Below are 22,501 nucleotides of genomic sequence, written 5' to 3' on the forward strand. Positions count from 1 at the left end.
CATAATTTGACTTTACAATTTCAGGCTTTTTTTTTTTTAATAAAGATTTTTATTTGAGAGGTAGAGTTACAGACAGTGAGAGGGAGAGAGAGAAAGGTCTTCACTCCGTTGGTTCGCCCCCCATATGGCCCCAATGGCTGGACTTTGCCAATCCGAAGCCAGGAGCAAGGAGCTTCCTCCAGTCTCCCACACCGGTACAGGGCCCCAAGGACTTGGGCCATCATGCTTTCCCAGGCCACAGCAGAGAGCTGGATTGGAGGAGGAGTAGCCGGGACTCGAACTGGCGCCCATATGGGATGCCAGTGCCACAGGCAGAGGATTAACCTTCTGCGCCACTGTAGTTTGTTGATGTTACTTTTGAGTAATTCTTAAGTGACTTGTAGAAAATGATTTTTACTTTTGGCTGTGATAGAGAAACAAGATATTTCTTGCTGTTTGGTTTTTCCTACCCTTGATTTAATTAGAAAGTAGATGCAGGGAGAATTGTTGGCAGGTATGTAAACCCTCTGGCCAGCACCACCCTATAAATGTGGAGACATGGAAACTGACCACCTAAGTTACTATTAAACATAACTTGTTTAATAGCATCTTGGTCATAGACACTTTTTCAGTTTGATTTCTTTTACAGAGGCTTTGATTTCTCAGATTGTTTATGCTAAGCTTGGTTTTCAAACTTAGAAAACTAATTCGCCGTTGTTTTCTGTGGGGAGACAGTTATGAATCATGCTCCACTTGCCACTGGCAGCTTGTGACCATCCAGGGGAAGAAGGAGAGTTGTAAGAGTGTTCAGGGTTTTGGCCGGCGCCGCGGCTCACTAGGCTAATCTTCCGCCTAGCGGCGCCGGCACACCGGGTTCTAGTCCCGGTTGGGGCGCCGGATTCTGTCCCGGTTGCCCCTCTTCCAGGCCAGCTCTCTGCTGTGGCCAGGGAGTGCAGTGGAGGATGGCCCAAGTGCTTGGGCCCTGCACCCCATGGGAGACCAGGAAAAGCACCTGGCTCCTGGCTCCTGCCATCGGATCAGCGCGGTGTGCCGGCCGCATCGCGCCGGCCGCGGCGGCCATTGGAGGGTGAACCAACGGCAAAGGAAGACCTTTCTCTCTGTCTCTCTCTCTCACTGTCCACTCTGCCTGTCAAAAAATAAAAAAAAAAATAAAAATAAAAAAAAGAGTGTTCAGGGTTTTGCAGTTTTTAGTTAGAGCACTGTAATATATACTACATGCAGTAAGACTACCGTGTGCGAGTGTGTGTGTGTGTGTGTTTAAAACCTTTATTTATTTGAAAGAGTGACAGAGATCTCTTTCATGAGCTAGTTCAATCCCCAAATGGCTGCAACAGCTAGGGCTGGGCCAGGAACCAGGGACTTAATCCAAGTCTCCCACATGGATGGCTGGGACCTGAGTACTTGGGCGTCATCCACTACTTTTCTAAGTGAATTAGCAGGGAGCTAGATCGGAAGTGGAGCAGCTAGAACTCTAGCACTGCTTTGTGTTTCTTCTCACTTTCTCTTGAGAGCTGAAAGCCCTATCTCTGAGGTAGTAATTTTTGACCAGCTAACCCACCATTTTTGGGATTGAGGAAACTGAAGGATCAGGAATTCAGAGGAATTGTGCCCCTGTGCATGGATTGTACTCATTCCACTGAATTTGTGTAATGCTTTTCTTAAAAAAAAAAAAAAACAACTTATTTATTTACTTGAAAGGCAGAGTTACAGAGAGACAGAGGTCTTCCGCCTGCAGGTTCACTCCCCAAATGACTGCAACAGCTGGTGTTGGGCTGGGCTGAAGCCAAGAGCCAGGAGCTTCCAAGTCTCCCACATGGGTACAGGGCCCCAAGCACTTAGGCCTTCCTCTGCTTCTTTCCCAGGCACATTAGCAGGAAGCTGGGTCAGAAGTGGAGCAATCAGGACTTGAAACAGCACCCATATGGGATACTAGTGTCCCTGGTGGCAGTTTAACCTGCTACGTCACAACACTGGCCCCATATACTTTCTTTTCTTTGCCTTTTAAAAAATTTATTTGAAAGAGTTACAGAGAGAGATGGAGAAAGCAATATCTTCCATCCACTGGTTAACTCCCCTCAACAGCCAGGGCTGGACCAGGCTGAAGCCAGGGTCAGGAGCTTTATTCAGGTCTCCCTTGTGGGTGTAGCGGCCCAACTACTTGGGCCGTCCTCTGCTGCTTCCCCAGGTGCATTAGCAGGGAGCTGGATCTGAAGTAGAGCAGCTGGGACTTGAACTGCTGTTCATATGGGAAGCTGGCACTGTGGGCGGCAGCTTAATCCTCTGCACCACAGTACCAGCTCCACCCATATGCTTTTATTGTCAAAGAACCATCATGCAGCCATATTTCTAGGTAGATGACACATGGTTACAGACTTCACTTTCTTGAAAAATGTTTTTTTTTTTTTTGTTTTTTTTTTTTTGGCCAGGCTGAGTTAGAGAGGGACAGAGAGAAAGGTCTTCTTTCCGTTGGTTGACCCCTCAAATGCCCCCCCCCCCACTGTCTGTAACTCTACCTATCAAATAAAATAAAAAATCTTAAAAAAAGGCCGGCGCCGCGGCTCACTAGGCTAATCCTCCGCCTAGCGGCGCCGGCACACCGGGTTCTAGTCCCGGTTGGGGCGCCGGATTCTGTCCCGGTTGCCCCTCTTCCAGGCCAGCCCTCTGCTGTGGCCAGGGAGTGCAGTGGAGGATGGCCCAGGTGCTTGGGCCCTGCACCCCATGGGAGACCAGGAAAAGCACCTGGCTCCTGGCTCCTGCCATCGGATCAGCGCGGTGCGCCGGCCGCAGCGCACCGGCCGCGGCGGCCATTGGAGGGTGAACCAACGGCAAAGGAATACCTTTCTCTCTGTCTCTCTCTCTCTCTGTCCACTCTGCCTGTCAAAAAAAAAAAAAAAAAACTTAAAAAAAAAAAAACTTAAAAAAAAAATACTTCCAAAAGTCTGTGAAAAGTATAATTAAAATTCAATTTATTTTGGTGCAAATTTTTTTTTGAAATCCATTTATAGTTTTTTTTTTATTTTTTTATTTTTGACAGGCAGAGTGGACAGTGAGAGAGAGAGACAGAGAGAAAGGTCTTCCTTTGCCGTTGGTTCACCCTTCAATGGCCGCCGCGGCCGGCGCACCGCGCTGATCCGATGGCAGGAGCCAGGAGCCAGGTGCTTCTCCCATGGGGTGCAGGGCCCAAGCACTTGGGCCATCCTCCACTGCACTCCCTGGCCACAGCAGAGAGCTGGCCTGGAAGAGGGGCAACCAGGACAGAATCCGGCGCCCGGACCGGGACTAGAACCCGGTGTGCCGGCGCCGCAAGGCGGAGGATTAGCCTAGTGAGCCGCGGCGCCGGCCTAGGTTTTTTTTTTTGTTTTGTTTTGTTTTTGTTTTTTTTTTTTTTAAGTATTTATTTGAAAGAGTTACACACAAAGAGAACGAGGGGCAGAGAGAGAGAAAGAAATAGAGGTCTTCTATCTTTGGGTTCACTCCCCAACTGGCTGCAACAGCCGCAGCTGCACCAGTCTGAAGCCAGAAGCCTCCTCCAGGTCTCCCACGTGGGTGTAGGGGCCCAAGGACTTTGGCCATCTTCTGCTTTCCCAAGCCATAGCAGAGAGCTGGATTGGAAGTGGAGCAGCCAGGACTTGAACCGGCACCCGTATGGGATGTTGGCACTGCAGGTGGTAGCTTTACTGGCTATGCCACAGCACCAGCCCCATAGGTTTTTTTGTATATATTTTCTGTGAACTTTCTGAAGTGCCCTCATGTCACATAGTTCTACTTTTAAAAAATCTGAGCAGATCGTGAATACTCAGTCTGGTTTCAATGTTTTAAACATTTTCCTGGGGGTTGGTGTTCTGGTGTAGTGGGTAAAGCTGCTGACTGCAGTGCTGGCCTCCCATATGAATGCCGGTTCAAGACCCGGGTGCTCCACTTCTATCCAGCTCTGCTATGGCCTGGGAAAGCAGTAAAGATGGCCCAAGGGCTTAGGCCCCTACACCCATGTAGGAGACCTGGAAGAAGCTCCTGGCTTCGGATCAACCCAGCTCTGGCTGTTGCGGCCATTTAGTGAATGAACCAGCAGATGGAAGATCTCTCTGCCTCTGCCTCTCTATAATTCTGCCTTTCAAATAAATAAATCTTAAACAACGTTTTTTGGGGGGCTGGCAGTGTGGTGGTCACAGGTTGGAGTCCACTGGTTCACTCCCCAAATGGCCACAACAGGTGGGGCTTGGCCAGGAGTGTCTTCCTCATCTGCCACGTGGGTGCAGGGGCCCAAGCACTTGGGTCACCTGCTGCTGCTTTCCCAGGTGTATTAGTAGGGAGCTGGATCCTAAGTGGAGTGGCCAGGACTTTAACAGGCACCCATATTGGCTGCTGGCACTTCAGGTATAGGCTTAACCTTCTGCGCCACAGCTGTTGACCTCAATATTTTTCTGTGTTTTCATATATTTAGATTTTTAAAAACCATATTTACAAAAATAATGTATGTTTGAATTCAGTAATTTATTTTTTAAAAGATTCTTCTATTTATTATTTGCAAGCAGAGTTACAGAGAGGCAGAGAGAGAGATCTTCCATCTGCTGGTTCATTCCTCAGATGACTGTAATGGCCAGAGCTGCGCCAATCTGGAGCCAGGAGCTTCCTCTGGGTCTCCCATGTGGGTGCAGGGGCCCAAAGACTTGGACCATCTGCTTTCCCAGGCCAGAGCAGAGAGCTGGATCGGAAGTGGAGCAGCTGGGTCTCCAACTGGTGCCCGTGTGGGATGCTGACACTTCCAGCAGCGGCTTTACCCACTATGCCACAGTGCCGGCCCCTGAAATCTGTAATTTTTAAGAATGTTTCCAAGGGAAAAGGAGACAGATGCTTGATAAACTTTGGTTTTTGAGAGTGAGCTGGCATTGTGGCATGGCAGGTAAAGGCACTGCGTGCCGTGCCAGCATCCTGTATGTGCACTGGTTCAAGCCCTGGTTGTCCTACTTGCCATCCAGCTCTCTGCTAATGCACTTGGAAAAACAGTGTAAGATGGCCTAAGTGCCTTGGCCCTTCTACCCACATGGGAAGACATGGAAGAAGCTCTTGGCTCCTGGCCTGAGTCTGACCCAATGCAGAAAAGATCTGTTTATTTGAATGGCAGAGTTGGAGGGTGGGGGCAGTCAGACTGTGAGAAGGAGTTCCTATCTGCTGGTTCACTCCCCAGGTGGCTGCAGTGGCCAGGCCGAAGCCAGGAGCTTCCCATGTGGTGGCAGAGGCCCAAACACTTGTGCCATCTCCTAATACTTTTCTCAGGCTATTAGCAGGGAGCTGGGTTAGAAGTGGAGCTGCCAGGACACTAACCAGGCCATATGGGATGCCAGTGTCACAGTTAGTAGCTTTACCTGCTACAGTGCAGCACCGACCTCTTGATAAAGTTGTTTTTTTTTTTTTTTTTTTTGACAGGCAGAGTGGACAGTGAGAGAGAGAAAGAGAGAAAGATCCTCCTTTTTCCGTTGGTTCACCCCCAATGCCGCTGCGGCCGGCGCACGGAGCTGATCCGAAGGCAGGAGCCAGGTGCTTCTCCTGGTCTCCCATGCGGGTGCAGGGCCCAAGGACTTGGGCCATCCTCCACTGCACTCCCTGGCCACAGCAGAGAGCTGGCCTGGAAGAGGGGCAACCGGGACTAGAACCTGGTGTGCTGGTTCTGCAGGCAGAGGATTAGCCTATTGAGCCATGGTGCCGGCCAATAAAGTTTTCAGGGAAGACTTGAAAATAATTTACAGCTTGTTAGGCAACACATTTTTGAGGTATAGGAACACTTTTGCTTTAGCAGGTGTGACGGTTTTTCTTGGGTGACCAGTTAATACTGAATTTTCTTTTAGGAGGTGTTTGTTTAAATGGATCGTCCAATGGTTACATATGTATGGAAATAAAACCCTTCTTTGCCCACCTGGTGTTGAGCCAAGTATGAGACAGGAGGCACATTTACTCACTTGTATTGGATGCAAGGGTTTTTAACAGCCTGGGTTGTTTCCAGGCATTCTTTCTGGCTAATTTTATTGTCTTGCAAGTGAATATGACTTCTTACAGCTAATTCTGTGTTGTCTGTGTCTTGTTCCAAGTGCATACTGGCTTTTTTATCTTTTTCTTTTGGTAAAATAGTTTGGTCTTTTTTTTTTTTTTTTTTTTTTTTTTTTTTTTTTTTTTTTTTTTTTGACAGGCAGAGTGGACAGTGAGAGAGAGACAGAAAGGTCTTCCTTTGCTGTTGGTTCACCCTCCAATGGCCGCCGCGGCCGGCACGCCGTGACCAGCGCACCGCGCTGATCCGATGGCAGGAGCCAGGTACTTCTCCTGGTCTCCCATGGGGTGCAGGGCCCAAGCACTTGGGCCATCCTCCACTGCACTCCCTGGCCACAGCAGAGAGCTGGCCTGGAAGAGGGGCAACCGGGACAGAATCCAGTGCCCCGACCCGGACTAGAACCCGGTGTGCCGGCGCCGCAAGGCGGAGGATTAGCCTAGTGAGCCATGGTGCTGGCCAATATTTCTTTTAAAGATTTTATTGTGTTATGTTAAGATATGTGGGCCTGCTGTTGAACATTATTTGCTTGACTTTGACTTCAAAGCAGTTGTTTTGGAAGTGATTGTGTGAGATGGTAGTGATTGACATGTTTGTATGTGTAGCTGCCCTGCCTACAAGTCACTGGCTTGGTGTTTTAAATGGTGAGAAAGGACAGACAGTTGTGGGGAGAGTTCCTTACAGGAAACATGGCAATTAGAAAGATGTGTTGGGGCCGGCGCCGTGGCTCAATAGGCTAATCCTCCGCCTGTGGTGCCAGCACACCGGGTTCTAGTCCTGGTTGCCCCTCTTCCAGGCCAGCTCTCTGCTGTGGCCAGGGAGTGCAGTGGAGGATGGCCCCAAGTGCTTGGGCCCTGCACCCCATGGGAGACCAGGAGGAAGCACCTGGCTCCTGACTTCAGATCAGTGGGATGCGCTGGTCACAGCGCGCTGGCCGTGGCAGCCATTGGAAGGTGAACCAACAGCAAAAGGAAGACCTTTCTCTCTGTCTCTCTCTTTCACTACCTCTGCCTGTCAAAAAAATAAAAAGTGTTGGGCCGGTGCTGCAGCTCACTAGGCTAATCCTCTGCCTGGGGCGCTGGCACCCCGGGTTTTAGTCCCGGTTGAGGCACTGGGTTCTGTCCCGGTTTCTCCTCTTCCAGTCCAGCTCTCTGCTGTGGCCCGGGAGTGCAGTGGAGGATGGCCCAAGTGCTTGGGCCCTGCACCCCATGGGAGACCAGGAGGAAGCACCTGGCTCCTGGCTGCAATATGCCAGCTGTAGCGGCCGCTTGGGGGGGTGAACCAATGTTAAAAGGAGGACCTTTCTCTCTGTCTCTCTCTCTCTCACTAACTCTGCCTGTCAAAGAATGAAAATAAAAATAAAAATTAAAAAAAAGATGTGTTGGAAAGGAATGGGGCATTTTGGGCATATTTCAAGGCTGTGGAAAAGGACTTTATGTTGTAGAGAAAAGGATTTATTCCTTAACATTTTGTTGTTGTTGACCAAGTTTCTCTGGGAGTGGAGCCACTCGCTGAAGACAACAGACTAGGAGATTTGTAATTGGTTGCTTAAATATCTCTTCTGTGTCTTTGAGGAAAAGTTTAGCAAATAAGTTCTTTCTAGCATTGAGCATGGTACATTCTGCCATTTTTGTTGGATAGTGATGAGTGTTTCATAATTGTTTATTGCTGATGCTTCATCTGTGTATCAGATTTACTAGGAGACTTGCATGAGGAGTTACTTAGTGATGTGTATGTAGATGTGTTAAAGTGTTTCCAAACTGGAAAGAATAATTTTTTGGTTACTTTTTAATGTTTTTGTTATTTTAAGATTTATTCATCTGAAAGGCAGAGAGGGAGAGACAGAGAGGAATTGCTCTTCATCTGCTGATCCAGATGGCCGCAACAACTGGGTCTGGACCAGGCTGGAGCCAGGAGCCAGCAGCGTCATCTGCATCTCCTGTGTGGGTGGCTGGGCTCAAGTTCTTGGGCCATCTTCTGCTCCCTTCCCAGGTGCATTAGCAGGAAGCCAGATCAGAAGTGGAGAAGCTGCGACTGAAACAAGTGCTCCTATGTGGGATGCTGACGTGCAAGCCCTGGCCTAATCCGCTGTGCCTCAACACTGGTCCTGTTTTTCTTTGTTTGTTTGGTGACTCTTGGGAAACATCATTTGTTATCAAAGGAAATGATGTGTTGATTATGCAAAAGTATAGGTACTGTAGTCTAATTCCTAATTTTAGTTTAAAAATTTTCTATTAAAATGTTTTTCATAATTAAGTAGTTATTTTATACCACAAAGGTTTAGCAGTCTGTTAGTCGAAAGTGAATTAGTCCAAGCATTGCTGCAGATAGTTTTGTAAAACTGTAGAAGGATTTGCTTTTCTTTGTATTAAAAATCACTCACACTGTATGCTCAATATTTTCTAGTCTTGGTAGATACACTGCTGAATGAAGAATGTACTTTTTAGTACATCATGGTAATTAAAAAAAAAAAAAGCTTTTGGAGAGTACATGTGCCTCCATCCTCCTACCTACAGCACATAAAAAGTACAAAGTGGTAGCTACCAGCAGGTGAGTTCACGTAGCAGCTGCCAGCAGGTGAGCCCACATTTATGAGAATAGTTTTTCCAAAGATTGATTTATTTGAGAGTTACAGAGAAAGAGAACTAGTTTCCATCTGCTGGTTCACTCCCCAGATGACTGCCAACACTGAGCCAGGCTAAAGCCAGGAGCCAGGAGCTTCGTCCGGGTCTCCCGTGTATGTGGCAGGGGCCCAAGGACTTGGGCCATCTTCCAGTGCTTTTCCCAGACCATTAGCAGGGAGCTGGATTGGAAGTAGAGCAGCTGGGGCACAAACTGGCACCATATGGGATGCAGGCATCACAGGCGGCAGCTTTACCCACTGTATCATAACGTGGTCCCATAGAAGACTTCTGTATCCCTGAGCTAATAATAGGACCTTGAGGGGAATTTGGAATTAAGGAATCTTAAAAAACAAAATGTAAAAAATTCTCATTTTTATGTTACTTGAAAGGCAGAGAGACTGATAAAAATTTTTTCCATTCACTTGTTCACTCCCCAAATGCTCACAAGCCAGGAGCCTGAAATTCAAACTGGGTCTCCCATATAGGTCCTAGGGACCAAGTACTTGAACTATCACCTCATTGGTTGTGACAATCAAAAAGTGTTTCCAGACTCTGCTGGATGTCCTCTTGGAAAACAGAACTGTTCCTTTTAGAGAACCTCTGCTTTACATTCTGTTTTGAGACTTAGGTATATAGAAGCATTAAATTATTAAGTGGCTAAAGATTTATTAGCAAATGAATACTGTTTGTCAGATTTTAGCATCATGTTGAAAATTTGAAGTTTATAAAGTACACAGTCTTGTTTAGAGGGTTTAAACTTTGTTTTTGGAGTTGTGAACTACTTGTTTCAGCCAGTTAGAAAGATATAACCTTTCAGGTCAACTTGAGGTTAACATTTTTTGGGGGCAGCCTTATTTAAAGGCTGTTCTTTCTAACTTCTGTAAAGCCTACGTATTTATCACGGTGACTGGAGGTGCTGGCATTGGGCTTATTTTAGACAGCATTAGCCCAAAGAGATCCCTTTGGGCCCCACCCTTTCTAAATTTAGGCTTCCATTCAGTCTCAGACTCAGAGCTACCCTGGGCAGAATTGAGTTACTCCTTCTGGGGTGGGGGTGGACACTTAGCAGACTTGTGCTTTGGCTTATTTTGTATCTGTGTGTGTCTGTATCATGTGAGAGGCAGAGGCAGAGCTCCCGTCTGCAGGTTGACTGTAAATGCCTAGCGACAGCTGAGGCCGGACCAGTTGAATCTGGGAGCCAGAGGAGCTCAGCTTAGGTCTCCCACCTGAGTGGCCAGAGCAGTCACTTAAACTGTCACTTGCTGCCTCCCATGATCTGTGTTAGCAGGAAGGTGGAGTCAGGAGCCAGAGCCTGCTATCAAACCCAGGCTGCTCCCAGTCGCTCTGCCTGGTACCTTAACCCCTAGCCTAAAGGCCGCCCCAACTTTAGCTGATTTATTGACCTTGTGACCTATGTTGGTGTTAAGAAGTTGAGTACTGTAAGTCATTTTTGTTATAAATAATGCTCTGAAGACAGATTTTAGAATAAGTGGGGAAGGGAGAAAGTAAACGAGGGTGGGGAGGGAAATATTTCTATTTTGGAGCTGAAGCTGTGAAACAGGGTCCCAGCTGACTTCTAGATGGTTCTGGACTTGTCTCTTGACACTGGCATCTTGTCTGCTGACCATTATCTAGGAATCTTCAGTGGACCTCCTCTGTTGTTTTGTTCTGATTCCAAAAGTAAACAAGGAACAACCACACACTATTGGATTTTGGTGAATGAGGTGATGTTGCTGTCCTGTTGCAGCTCAGTTTCTGTGAGTTTTGCAGTCCTCCTTCGCTCTCAGCGAGAGAGAATGTGCCAGGACCCCTCAAGCAACTTAACTTGCCTCGGTCATTTATCTCTTTCTGGAGATTGGGCATTAAAAATCAGTTTGAGGCTTTTAAAGTTAAAGTAACAAGCAATTATTCTGTGATTGGTTGGTGTTTGAGAGTTTCTGCTTTGGTTGGCTATTTTCTGAGAAACCTGTCATTTCTGATTTTTGCTACTGGTTGTTTTGAAATACTTCTGACTTGCTTAACATACTTTGCCTTTTTTGTGGGATGGCCATGGAAATGAGCAGAGCTATCCTTGTTTTTAACTTGTAGAGAAGTTGATGTATTTAGAAATAATGCCTTTGCTACCTTCCTAACTTGCAAGATCAAAGATGCAGTCTCCTGTGCCCCCTGCTGCAGCCTCATCAGCACGGTTGCCAGTGTAGACCTCTGTTCTCCATTTCTACTTTAAATAGTGCAGATGCTATAGAATACTCTTTGCTATACACATCATTTCTTAGTATAATGAGCCTTGATGTAATAATTTTCTTGTTTAGAGTCTGTAAATGAGACGATCTCAAATGCCTTAGGAAAACACACCTTTTGTCGTCATAAAAAGAGATTACAGAAGTAGAAATTCCTGCATTCCTCAGTCAACTTAATATCTTAGGATACCAGGTCTGAGCCTGTGGCCCTCAATGGAAGCAGTGTTTATGTTACCTATTAATGGTGTTACTAATCCAGTTTTCATTCAATTTCTCATAATTTTGAGACCATAAACCTTTACCATATCTCATGATATGAAACACCTCTACATACTTTAAAATTTGCATTTTTAAATGTAAGTGTAGTTTGCAGTTCTTAAATGTTAAATAATAAATATTATTATACCCTGCTGATTCTCTTCGTAAAATGAACAGAGCAGGTGGTTATTGTAAGTCATTAAAAAAAAAAAAAACAAAAAACAAAAAACAAAAAAACAAAAAACAAAAAAACACTGGGAAAGTCAGAGGCCAGGAAACTTATTGTATTCCAGTTGAAATATATTTGTATATCAACATAGCTACATGCTAAATGGGACTGTTTTTATAATGGAGCAGGTGACACCAGTTTTGACTGAATATTGAGAATTACAGATCTCCTCTATAATTTACCTTTGTATTTTCTTTCCCTTACAATTTTTAGGTAGACCTTTAGACTTCATAGCCCTGAATTAACCTGCACTGAAAGCTGTTTACCTGCAGTTGTTCACTTTTATTGAAAGTGACCATGTCTCAAGTTCAAGTGCAAGTTCAAAACCCATCTGCTGCTCTCTCAGGGAGCCACATACTGAGCAAGAACCAGTCTCTTCTCTCACAGCCTTTGATGAGTATTCCTCCTCCTGCTAGCTCTCTGCCCTCTGAAAGTGCAGGTAGACCTATTCAGAACTCTGCTTTACCCTCTGCATCTGTTACATCTGCCAGTACAGCTGCAGGTAAGCGTATGAATCAGGTATCTTCTTTTTCAAATGTTTTCCGGGCCTGTTTCCTGATCTGATAAGTAGGTTGCAGATGTAGAGAACACTTGGAAGCAGAAGAGATTATTACCACCCATGCGCTTCCTTATCCCTGATGCAGAACAGTCTCGTGTATGGGGTTGACGGAAGGCCTCAGTTGATGCACTGTTCTCGTAAGTTGAAAGAGAATTAAAAACTACTCAGACTGTAAGACCAGCCTGCTAGAAAGTAGTGGCTGACAGGAAGACCTGAACAATAAGGTCCACTTTGGATATTCATTGTTGTGTGGGGAAATTCTGCTTTAAAATTATTTCCCAGAACTGGCAGGGAGCTCTTGTTTGTGCAAGCCCCGTTTGTATGCCTGTAAGGATTTTACTTCAAGCCAGGGCAGCCAGATTGACTAGAAAGCATTGGCATTAGCTAATTGTTTGAGCCAAGTGAGTTTAAGTCTGGGAGATTCCAGAAACCTTTAGGGAGGAATGATTAGAAATTTAATAAAGAAGCAGAGGTTTTTAAAAGTGAAAAAAGCAGGCCGGTGCCGCAGCTCAGTAGGCTAATCCTCCGCCTTGCGGTGCCGGCACACCGGGTTCTAGTCCCGGTTGGGGCACTGGATTCTGTCCTGGTTGCCCCTCTTCCAGGCCAGCTCTCTGCTGTGGCCCGGGAGTGCAGTGGAGGATGGCCCAAGTACTTGGGCCCTGCACCCCATGGGAGACCAGGATAAGTACCTGGCTCCTGCCATCAGATCAGCGCGGTGCGCTGGCCGCAGTGCGCTGGCCGCGGCGGCCATTGGAGGGTGAACCAACGGCAAAGGAAGACCTTTCTCTGTCTCTCTCTCACTGTCCACTCTGCCTGTAAAAAAAAAAAAAAAAAAAAAAGTGAAAAAAGCTTGCAAAATGAACTAAAGATACTCATTGCTTAGAAAAGACTTGAAACGTGGGAGGAAAAAACTTAAAAATAAAATAATATTCTAGGTCCCTCCCTGCCCCAGTGGCAAGATCCATGAGATCAGTGTGGTATCAGTGTGGGTTTTCCCTACCAGAGAACCTTAAAACCGATTCCTCTCAAGCCCTTCCTTGTACCTAACGGTTTCGTCCTCCTCCCTCTGCTTCCCTTGTGAAGCTGTTCCTGCTCTCAGCGCACGTCGGCTTCCATGCCACCTCCAGTACCCCTTGGGCTGCTCAGCAGATAGCCCTCTTCACTGGTTGTGGTCCTATGCAGATGGAGTTCCTCTGTACTTGACATGTGAGAGTGTTTTTAAAGGAAAAGGCATAGACTTTTTTCATTCCCTGAGGATTTTTTGCTCATTTTATAATATTTTCTTACTTCACATCCTATTGACTTTGTAAAACTCTTGTCCACCAAGGCCGTTTTATTTTACTTAGAAATTTGTCAGAAATAGAAAAAGCCTAAGGATGGTAATTTGGAAAAAAGACTATCAGGGAGCTGGCATAATCGGTAAAGCCGCTGCCCACTACGCCAGCATCCCATGTGGGCACTGGTTTGTGTCCTGGTTTCTCCACTTCCAATCCAGCTCCCTGCTAATGGCCTGGGATAAGCAGCAGAAGATGGCCCAAGTGTTTAGGCTCCTGCCCCCCACTGTGGGAGACCTGGATGAAGCTTTTGGCTTTTTCCTGTCCCAGCTTTGGCCATTATGGCCATCTTGGGGAATGGACCAGAGGATAGAAGATCTTTTTAACTCTGGCTTTCAAATAAATAAATCTTAAAGGGGGGGAAAAAGCCTACCAGACGCCCAGGAGTGAGAAGCTAGCTGTCCTACTTGAGAGGTGGTGTTGGCATATTAGGTTTGGTGAAGTGAGCAGCGTATGGCTGAGTTGTGGTGCCCAAGACCTCCTTGTTACTCCATTGGTTGGTTATGATAGCAGGGCTTCATCGGACTCCAAATCTTGCTTGCCTTCCATGGTTTGGTTACTCCCCTGACTTCTGTCCTCTCTCTCTTGAGGAGAATGCTCTGTATGGTTACCTGGCTTCAGCTGGTTCAGAAAACACTGCTGTTGTGTCATCTCTAGGCATGTTCTTCCCATATGGTTTAGAGTTTTGCATCAGTGCTGCCCAAGTCATTAAACCTTTTGTTTGTTCTCCCTATTTCCATTTTCCTGGGAGTCGTAGCAGTCTTAACTACTGCTAGTTGACCTCAATGCTCTTACATTATTTTTCAGTTCCTTCTAACATGGCAACCCGCAGTGTGCCTTGTGAATAAGTTAGCCCATTTCAACAAGGTTCAACTTGAGTGTAAGCTTCTGTATGGGCAAGGTCTAGCTCACTGTAAGGTAAATATTGTTCATGCTGCTTGTGCATTTATTTGTTTGACCTTTTTATAAAATTTTTTTTAAAGATTTATTTATTTGAAAGAGTAATGGAGTAAGAAAAGTTGGGAGCCAGGAACATCATCCCAGGCTTACACATGAGTGGCGGGGACTCGTGTCCTTGGATCATCCTCTGCCTTCCCAGGCACATGAGTCGGAGGTTGGGTTGGAAGCGGAGCAGCTGGGACTCTAGCTAGCAGTCCAGTATGAGATGCTGGTGTCTCAGTGACAGCTTAACCCACTGTGCCACATGGGCAGCCCTTGCTTGCACACTTATAACCCATCCAGGAATATTTTCTGGCTTTTTATGTGTTGAAAGTGATACTGTAATTAAAAATACATACTTTAAACCTGTTGAGATTCTCTGAAAGAGATGCAAAAGTACAGATTTTTGGAAAGTTGTTATTTTTCCTCCTTGCAGAATGGGTCAAGGAAAAGATAGACTTTTCTTTGGAGCCTTTTAAAACTCCAAATAGCACATATTTGCTTAGGGTTCTGAATATGAATAACTCCCAAGAACTCTGATTGGTTTCCCAAGAACTTGCAGACTCCAGGCTACTCTTCTGCTTGTTTGCATGTGGACCTTAGACTGAGAAGTGAGAGGAGGTGGTGGGAAATCAGTTGTTCCACTTGGTAGCAATGCAGGTAAAAGGTTGGGAAGTGCAAGGTACAGATGAGTCTCCAAGTGAATGCTTGGGATTCCTCTGATTTCGATGATCTGTGTCATTGTTTTGTCTTAGAGAATGAAGGATTAGCAGCTGTCAGTTTAATTTTTGTTCATTGTTATTTAGAGCTCAGTCTTGGAAACTTGTTGGGATCTGTGGTGATGCAGGTCTTGGAACTTAATTGCTTATCTGACTTCCCCTCCTGTGCTGTAGTGTAAGAGCTCACTGTGGAGTGGGGATCCATCCAGGCTCCACCTCTTGCTTGCTCACTCGCTCTCTCTGTCCTGAGTCCAGACCACTTCCCATCAATCACTTGGTCCATCCATTCATTTGGTCATACTGCCTGTCCCTGTCTAGCCGCTGGCTGGCTCCATGTTGGAGTGTGCGGCAGTGAGGGACCAGGGGAGAGGGGGCGCTTTACAGGGGGTGGGGGGTAGGAGAGGAAGGCTGCCTGGAGGAGACGGCCTTGGAGTTGAACCTGGCCAAGCTCCTGGTCACTGTGTGCGCTGGGCAGTTTGTTTCCCTGAGAGTGGAAGGAAAGCCTGTGGATTAGGAGGATGCTGCATGTCAGCAGCTCTGTGCATCTGGAACGCCACCTGGGGGCTGCTGAGGGCACCAGAGCTGGACGACCGAGTGTGGGGAGTCTGAGAAGGAGGATGGACGCGGGCCAGGCTGGAGAGATGGAGGCTCAGGTTCAGGCCCCGGGGAGAGGCAGTCGCGCTAGGGCAGGCATGTGCGAGGCATGTTTGGGGCAAGTTCTGTGGAAGAGTCTGGTGCCCCACATGCCTTCTTGCAGATTTACCAATAGCGGACGGCCCAGCAAGCGTCAGTGTGGGTTGTGGGGAAAGGGTGGCACCAAACTAGGACAAGTGGGCCTAGGCTTTTTGGGACAGAGTGGAGGACACGCCTGGGGTTGGGGGTTGGGGGGCGCAGCAGGGTCAAGGAGCAGGGGCATGGTCTGCCTGGTGATGCAGGAGAGCTGCCTTTCACTCAGGTCAGGCGAAAGGAAGGGCATGGATGGCCCCTGGAGATGTTTAAGCTGGGGATGGGGAAGGGGGCATGAGACCTAGGGTTGAGGGTGGGGAGAATGAACCACAGGCAGATGGGGTAGTTGGAGGCTGGTTTGTGGCAGGAATCACAGACATGAGTGAGTGACAGGCTCAGTGCCAGGGTCCTGGGTCAGAAGGAGTGTCGGGGGGTGGGATTTGGTGCATTGGATCAAGCCATCACCTGCCATGTAGGTATCCCGTATTGGAGCATCTAGTTGGAGTCCTGGCCGCTCCACTTCCCATCTGGCTTCCTGCTAATGTTCCTGGGAGGCAATAGAAAAATGGCTCATGTACTTGGGCCCCTGCTACCTACATGAGAGACCCAGACTGAGTTCCTGGCTCCTGGCTTTAGCCTGATCCAGCCCTGGCTGTTGCAGCCATTCAGTGGAGTGAATCAGCGATGCAAGGATTCTCTATGTGTATCTGAGTCTGCTTTTCAAAGAAATGTAAGTAAATAAATGAAGATATTTTTAAAAGAAACAAAAAGGATAACTGTGAGAGTTAGGAGTGGGCCCTTGTTTGTGATCTGAGACTTGCACAAAGATAATATACTAAGGATGAGGTACTTGCCTCACTATGCCTTGTTTTTTTTCATTAGGTGCAGACCTCTCACCTTGAGTTAAGTCAGTATTCTCTTTTCACTTGACTAAAATTGATGTCCAATGCAGTCATAAACAGGCATATAACATACCATGGTCAGCTAAGGTACCTTTGGATTTATACAGATCTAAGTTTGAATCCCAGATTTTCTTTTTTTTTTTTTATTTTAAAAATTTATTTACTTATTTGAAAGGCAGAGGCCGGCGCCGCGGCTCACTAGGCTAATCCTCCGCCTAGCGGCGCCGGCACACCGGGTTCTAGTCCCGGTTGGGGCGCCGGATTCTGTCCCAGTTGCCCCTCTTCCAGGCCAGCCCTCTGCTGTGGCCAGGGAGTGCAGTGGAGGATGCCCCAGGTGCTTGGGCCCTGCACCCCATGGGAGACCAGGAAAAGCACCTGGCTCCTGGCTCCTGCCATCGGATCAGCGCGGTGCGCCGGCCGCAGCGCGCTGGCCGCGCCGGCCATTGGAGGGTGAACCAACGGCAAAGGAAGACCTTTCTCTCTGTCTCTCTCTCTCACTGTCCACTCTGCCTGTCAAAAAAAAAAAAAAAAAAAAAAAAAAAAAAAAAAAAAGAAAGGCAGAGTTACAGAGAGAAAGGGTCAGGAGGTAGAGAGGGAGAGAGATTTTCCACTGGCTGCTTTACTTCTTGAATGACTGCAACAGCTGGAGCTGGGCTGATCCGGAGCCAGGAGCTTCGTCTGGGTCTCCCATGTCAGTGCAGGGGCCAAGCACTTGGGCCATTTTCTGCTGCTTTCCCAGTGGCATCAGCAGGGAGCTGAATTGGAAGTGGAGCAGCTGAGATTCCAACCGGCACCCATTTGGGATGCCAGCACCATAGGTAATGGCTTTACCCACCATGCCACAGTGCCAGCCCCCTGAATCCTAGATTCTTACTAGCTAGCTGGGTGATGTAGGGCAAGTAACTACTATTTTTGTGAATCTCAGTTTCCTTATCCGTAAGATAGGGATGATTATACCTGTGACTAAGTCTACTGCAAGAATTTGTTGAAAAGTGAAGCACAGTGACTGGCACTTAGTAAATGCTTGAGAAGTAGTAGCCCTAATTATTAAGTGGATATACACTTAAGAAAGAAATTTCCCGCTTGTAATGCTAATTGGAAAATGCAACTATATTTGAAATGTTTATTTGGAAGGCAATTAGTTATTTTAATAACTGTTGTATTTCCTTTACAAGAGCCCTCCCCAATCTTAACTTTGGGGTTCCCTTTAACTGTGTTTAGTATTTTTGGGAACATGGATTTTCTATTTTAGATACTTTGGCCGTTTATAGTTGCAAAGAAAATATACACATGTAAACACAGATACATATATATTAACGCACAAAGTTCTTCTGGTGACTGCTAGATTATATTAAAAAAAAAAAAGGTCTGGTGTATTTTTGATTGTGTCAAAATCAGGATTCTAGCCTTGTTACCAACCATCTACAAAGAATATATGACAGTGGCAATAGTGCCAGATGGTGAAAGCCCCGTACTTTTATTTTTTTTTTTATAGTTTTTTTTTTTTAATTTTTGGACAGGCAAAGTGGACAGTGAGAGAGAGACAGAGAGAAAGGTCTTCTTTTTGCCATTGGGTCACCCTCCAATGGCTGCCGCGGCCGGCACGCTGTGGCCGGCACATCGTGCTTCTCCCTGGTCTCCCATGTGGGTGCAGGGCCCAAGCACTTGGGCCATCCTCCACTGCACTCCCGGGCCATAGCAGAGAGCTGGCCTGGAAGAGGGGCAACCGGGACAGAATCCGGCGCCCTGACCAGGGCTAGAACCCGGTGTGTGGGCGCCGCAAGGCGGAGGATTAGCCTATTGAGCCACAGTGCCAGCCCGCCCCGTTCTTTTAGTATCTTCTTTCTCAATGTGTTTCCATGAAACATCACCACAATGATGCAAGAATTGTACTGTATTGTGAGTCTCTGCCATTTGACTTCTCAGGCCAGTCAGGGTTTTGGGTTCATGCCATTGGTATTTAAATATTTGAGTAGCCTTGTGAACTGCAGAGAACACAATGCAGGTGATTGCTAGTGTTTCAAGGGGCATGAGGGATTCTCTAAATTTTGTTTAGAGAAACCTTTAGTGGAAACTGTGCTCTGGGAAAATCCTGAAGTAAAGATCTACAAGAAAAATCGACTCTAAAAGCAAGTTGCTCCCAGCACTTTGGGCATCAGATATAAATGACCTTACTCTACCCAAACCAGTGTTTCCCTTGGAAAGTATTTAAAAGTGAAATGAAGTAGTTATCTAGTGATAAATAAAATGGGGAAACTAGGGGCAGGCACTGCAGCTCAGCAGGTTAACACCTGGCCTGAAGCGCTGGCATGCCATATGGGCGCTGGTTGGAGACCCAGCTGCTCCAATTACAATGCAGCTCTCTGATGTGACCTGGGAAAGCAGTAGAAGATGGCCCAAGCCCTTGGGCCCCTGCACCCACATGGAAGACTCAGAAGAAGCTCCTGGCTCCTGGCTTTGGATCGGTGCAGCTCCAGCCATTGCGGCCAATTGAGGAGTGAACCAGCGAATGGAAGACCTTTCTCTCTCTCTCTGCCTTTCCTCTCTCTCTGTAACTGTTTCAAATTAAACACATCTTTAAAATAAGGAATAAAATCAGGAAATTAACTCCCAATTGATTAGTGAAGTTTCCAAGTAGTGAACTCAAAACTTTGGAGTTATTAAACACTGAAGAGTTTGTTACAAATATACACGCTTGGCCCACCTCATGCTTGTCAGTCAGAACCCTTGGGGGAGGACCTGAGCTGCTTTCTGTACCTTACCAGGTGATTTTTCAGATTCAACCTAAAGTTGAAGAATCACTCATTGATGGCTTGCGGTTTTTTGACAGTGTTAACTCAATATTGATGGGACTGACATAACCTGTTTTTTATTGATTAATGAAAGATTTATTCACTCATTGAAAGAGCTACAGAGAGAAGGGGAGAGACAGATCTTCCATCTACTGGTTCACTCCCCCAGTGGCCACAGCAGCTAGGGCTGGACCATGATTGATACCAGGAACTTCATCTGGGTCTTGCATGTGGGTGCAGGGGCCCAAGCTCTTGGGCCATCTTCCACTGCCCTCCCAGGCTCATAGCAAGGAGCTGATTTGGTAGTAGAGCCGCTGGTATATGAATTGATGCTTCTGTGGGATGCTGGCATCCCAGACAGTGGTTTAACTTGCCAAGCCACGATGCTGGCTCTTTTTTGTATATTTTTAAAAATTTATTTTGTTTCTTTGTTTATTCACTCAGAATGCAAGTGAGCTTCCATCTGTGGGTTCATTCCCTAAATAGCTTCAATAACAGGAGCCTGGAACTCCATCTGTGTCTCCACGTGGGTGGCAGGGTCCCAAACACTTGGATCATCTGCTGCTGCTTTCCCAGGCGCATTAGCAGGAGACTGGGTTGAAAGTGGAGCAGCCTGGACTTGAACCAGCACTCACATGGAATGCGTGCATTGCAGGCTGCTGCTTAACCTGCTGCATCACAACACTGGCCCTGATAAACTGGTTTTGAGAATGGAGATAAGAACTTAATTCTTAGAAAGGAGGAAAGAGACTTGCTATCCTCAGCATGTATTCTGATGTATTAGGTGCCTGACGTATTGGAGGCAGTGTCTGAATAGTACCCTTAGGAAAACAGAGGTAGCATTTTAGAACCTGGTCGACATTTTGAAATTTGTTCGTTTTTGTCCTAATGGAGGTTGTGTTTTCAGACAAGAATCCACAGACATAGCATCTGAATAAACATTGTCATAATTTGCATGATAGACTACTGTGTGTCCCAATGAAGTTTGCAGACTCTCTTCTGTGAGAAATAATTGGAATTCAGTCTGTCTGAATATCTTTTTTTTTTTTTTTGACAGTTAGTGAGAGAGAGACAGAGAAAGCTCTTCCTTCCGTTGGTTCACTGCCCAAATGGCCGCTACAGCCGGAACTACGCCAGTCTGAAGCCAGGAGCCAGGTGCTTCTTCTGGTCTCCCATGCGGGTGCAGGAGCCCAAGCACTTGGGCCATCCTCCACTACCTTCCCGGGCCATAGCAGAGAGCTGGACTAGAAGAGGAGCAACCAGGACTAGAAACCAGTGCCTATATGGGATGCCGGCGCCGCAGGTGGAGGATTAACCAAGTGAGCCACGGTGCTGGCCCCTGAATATCTGTCATACAATTATAGAGTTAGGGCCGGCGCTGTGGCTCACTAGGCTAATCCTCCGCCTTGCAGCGCCGGCACATCAGGTTCTAGTCCCGGTCGGGGCGCCGGATTCTGTCCCAGTTGCCCCTGTTCCAGGCCAGCTCTCTGCTGTGGCCCGGGAGTGCAGTGGAGGATGGCCCAAGTGCTTGGGCCCTGCACCCCATGGGAGACCAGGAGAAGCACCTGGCTCCTGCCATCGGATCAGTGCGGTGCGCAGGCCGCAGCGTGCTGGCCGCGGCAGCCATTGGAGGGTGAACCAACGGCAAAAGGAAGACCTGTCTCTCTCTCACTGTACACTCTGCCTGTCCAAAAAAAAAAAAAAAAGTTAGATATTTTACAAGAAAACATTTTTAAGTCTATGTACGTAGCCCAACTTTCAAAACCTAAGTTTTGCATATGGAAAGTGCTACGCTTTGCTAGTCATAGTTATATACTTAGATTTTTTTGTTTGTTTTTTAAAGATTTATTTATTTATTTGAAAGAGTCACTAAGAGAGGGAGAGACGGAGGAGAGAGAGAGAGATCTTCTCTCTGCAGTTCACTCCCTGAATGGCCACAACAGCCGAGGCTGGTCCAGGCTGAAGCCAGGAGTCCGAAACTGCATCCAGGTCTCCCACATGTTTGCAAGGGCCAAGGATATGGACCATCTGCTGCTGCTTTCCCAGGCAGGGAAATGATCATTGGCAGGGAGCTGGATTGGAAGTGGAGCAGCTGGACTTCAAACTGGTGCCCATGTGGGGTGCCAGCATTGCAGACGCGGCAACACGGCATAACCTGTTGCACTGCACCACACTGCAAGCCCCCTTAGTCAATATCTGAATACACGAACTGGGGGGGTGGGGTGGGGTGTTTTCTTCAATAGTTTATGGAAAGTGCTTATTCTAAAAAAAAAAAACATGCATCAGTTTCAAGATTTTTTGTATCAAAATTTTATCTTTTTTTTTTTTTTTTTTTTTTTTTTTGTGGACAGAGAGAGAAAGGTCTTCCTTTGCCATTGGTTTACCCTCCAATGGCCGCCGCGACCTGCGCGCTGCGGCTGGCGCACCGCGCTGATCCGATAGCAGGAGCCAGGTACTTCTCCTGGTCTTCCATGGGGTGCAGGGCCCAAGCACTTGGGCCATCCTCCACTGCACTCCTGGGCCACAGCAGAGAGCTGGCCTGGAAGAGGGGCAACCGGGACAGAATCTGGTGCCCCGACTGGGACTAGAACCCGGTGTGTCGGCGCCGCAAGGTGGAGGATTAGCCTAGTGAGCCGCGGCGCCGGCCAAAATTTTATCTTTTAATTCAGTTTTCCAAAGTTTTTAAAGTACCCTGTGTCTGTAAATAAAGGCTTTTTCCATTTATAATAACAAGAAAAGCATTGAGGAAGGGATGATGATCAGATATTTTAAGCTATGAACATCGTAAATGTTCAAGGTCTTATGTAGATAACAAACTAGGTTTCATGACCTGAGTGAGAGCTCACCCGGCATTTGTAGGTGTTTACAGTTGACGCATGGAGACCAGCACTGGGAATCTGAAGGAGCTAGTACGAAAAAAAACAAAACCAAAAACACAACACACAGCAGCAGACAAATCTTTGGAAGGAACAAAATTTCCTAGACCCATAGGCCACCCTTTCTGTAGTGAAGGAAGTAATCCATAGACTGAGTGTGTCTGGAGATACCCATTTAGGTAGGAATGATTTCTCAACTAGCTGATTTTTGAAGTCACACACCTTAACACTACCAATGGCAAATGCTTGACATTCAGGACTCTCTA

At 46.9% G+C, this 22,501-nt stretch overlaps 1 protein-coding gene across 12 annotated transcripts in view; it reads left to right on the forward strand.

The window, feature by feature from the left end:
• STAU1 (staufen double-stranded RNA binding protein 1) overlaps positions 1-22,501 on the forward strand; it is a 74,124-nt gene that overhangs the window by 10,494 nt on the left and 41,129 nt on the right. For 4 of the 12 annotated variants that reach the window (XR_016215793.1, XR_016215794.1, XM_089307061.1 and 1 more), the window contains exon 2: positions 11,593-11,890. The exons of 5 other annotated variants lie outside the window; for them this stretch is intronic. Coding sequence is in view for 4 of the 7 variants with exons in the window: in XM_089307061.1 (XP_089163187.1) it covers positions 11,686-11,890 (205 nt within the window). In the remaining 3 variants the exon portion in view is untranslated. Of the gene's footprint in view, positions 1-11,592; positions 11,891-20,416; positions 20,679-22,501 lie in introns of all 12 variants that reach the window. 3 more of the 12 variants (XM_070051715.2, XM_070051714.2, XM_089307064.1) reach the window with 2 other exon arrangements.

The sequence above is a fragment of the Oryctolagus cuniculus genome, chromosome 11, assembly GCF_051225735.1.
Source record: "Oryctolagus cuniculus isolate XC-2025 breed Fujian yellow rabbit chromosome 11, ASM5122573v1, whole genome shotgun sequence".
NCBI classification, from domain to species: domain Eukaryota; kingdom Metazoa; phylum Chordata; class Mammalia; order Lagomorpha; family Leporidae; genus Oryctolagus; species Oryctolagus cuniculus.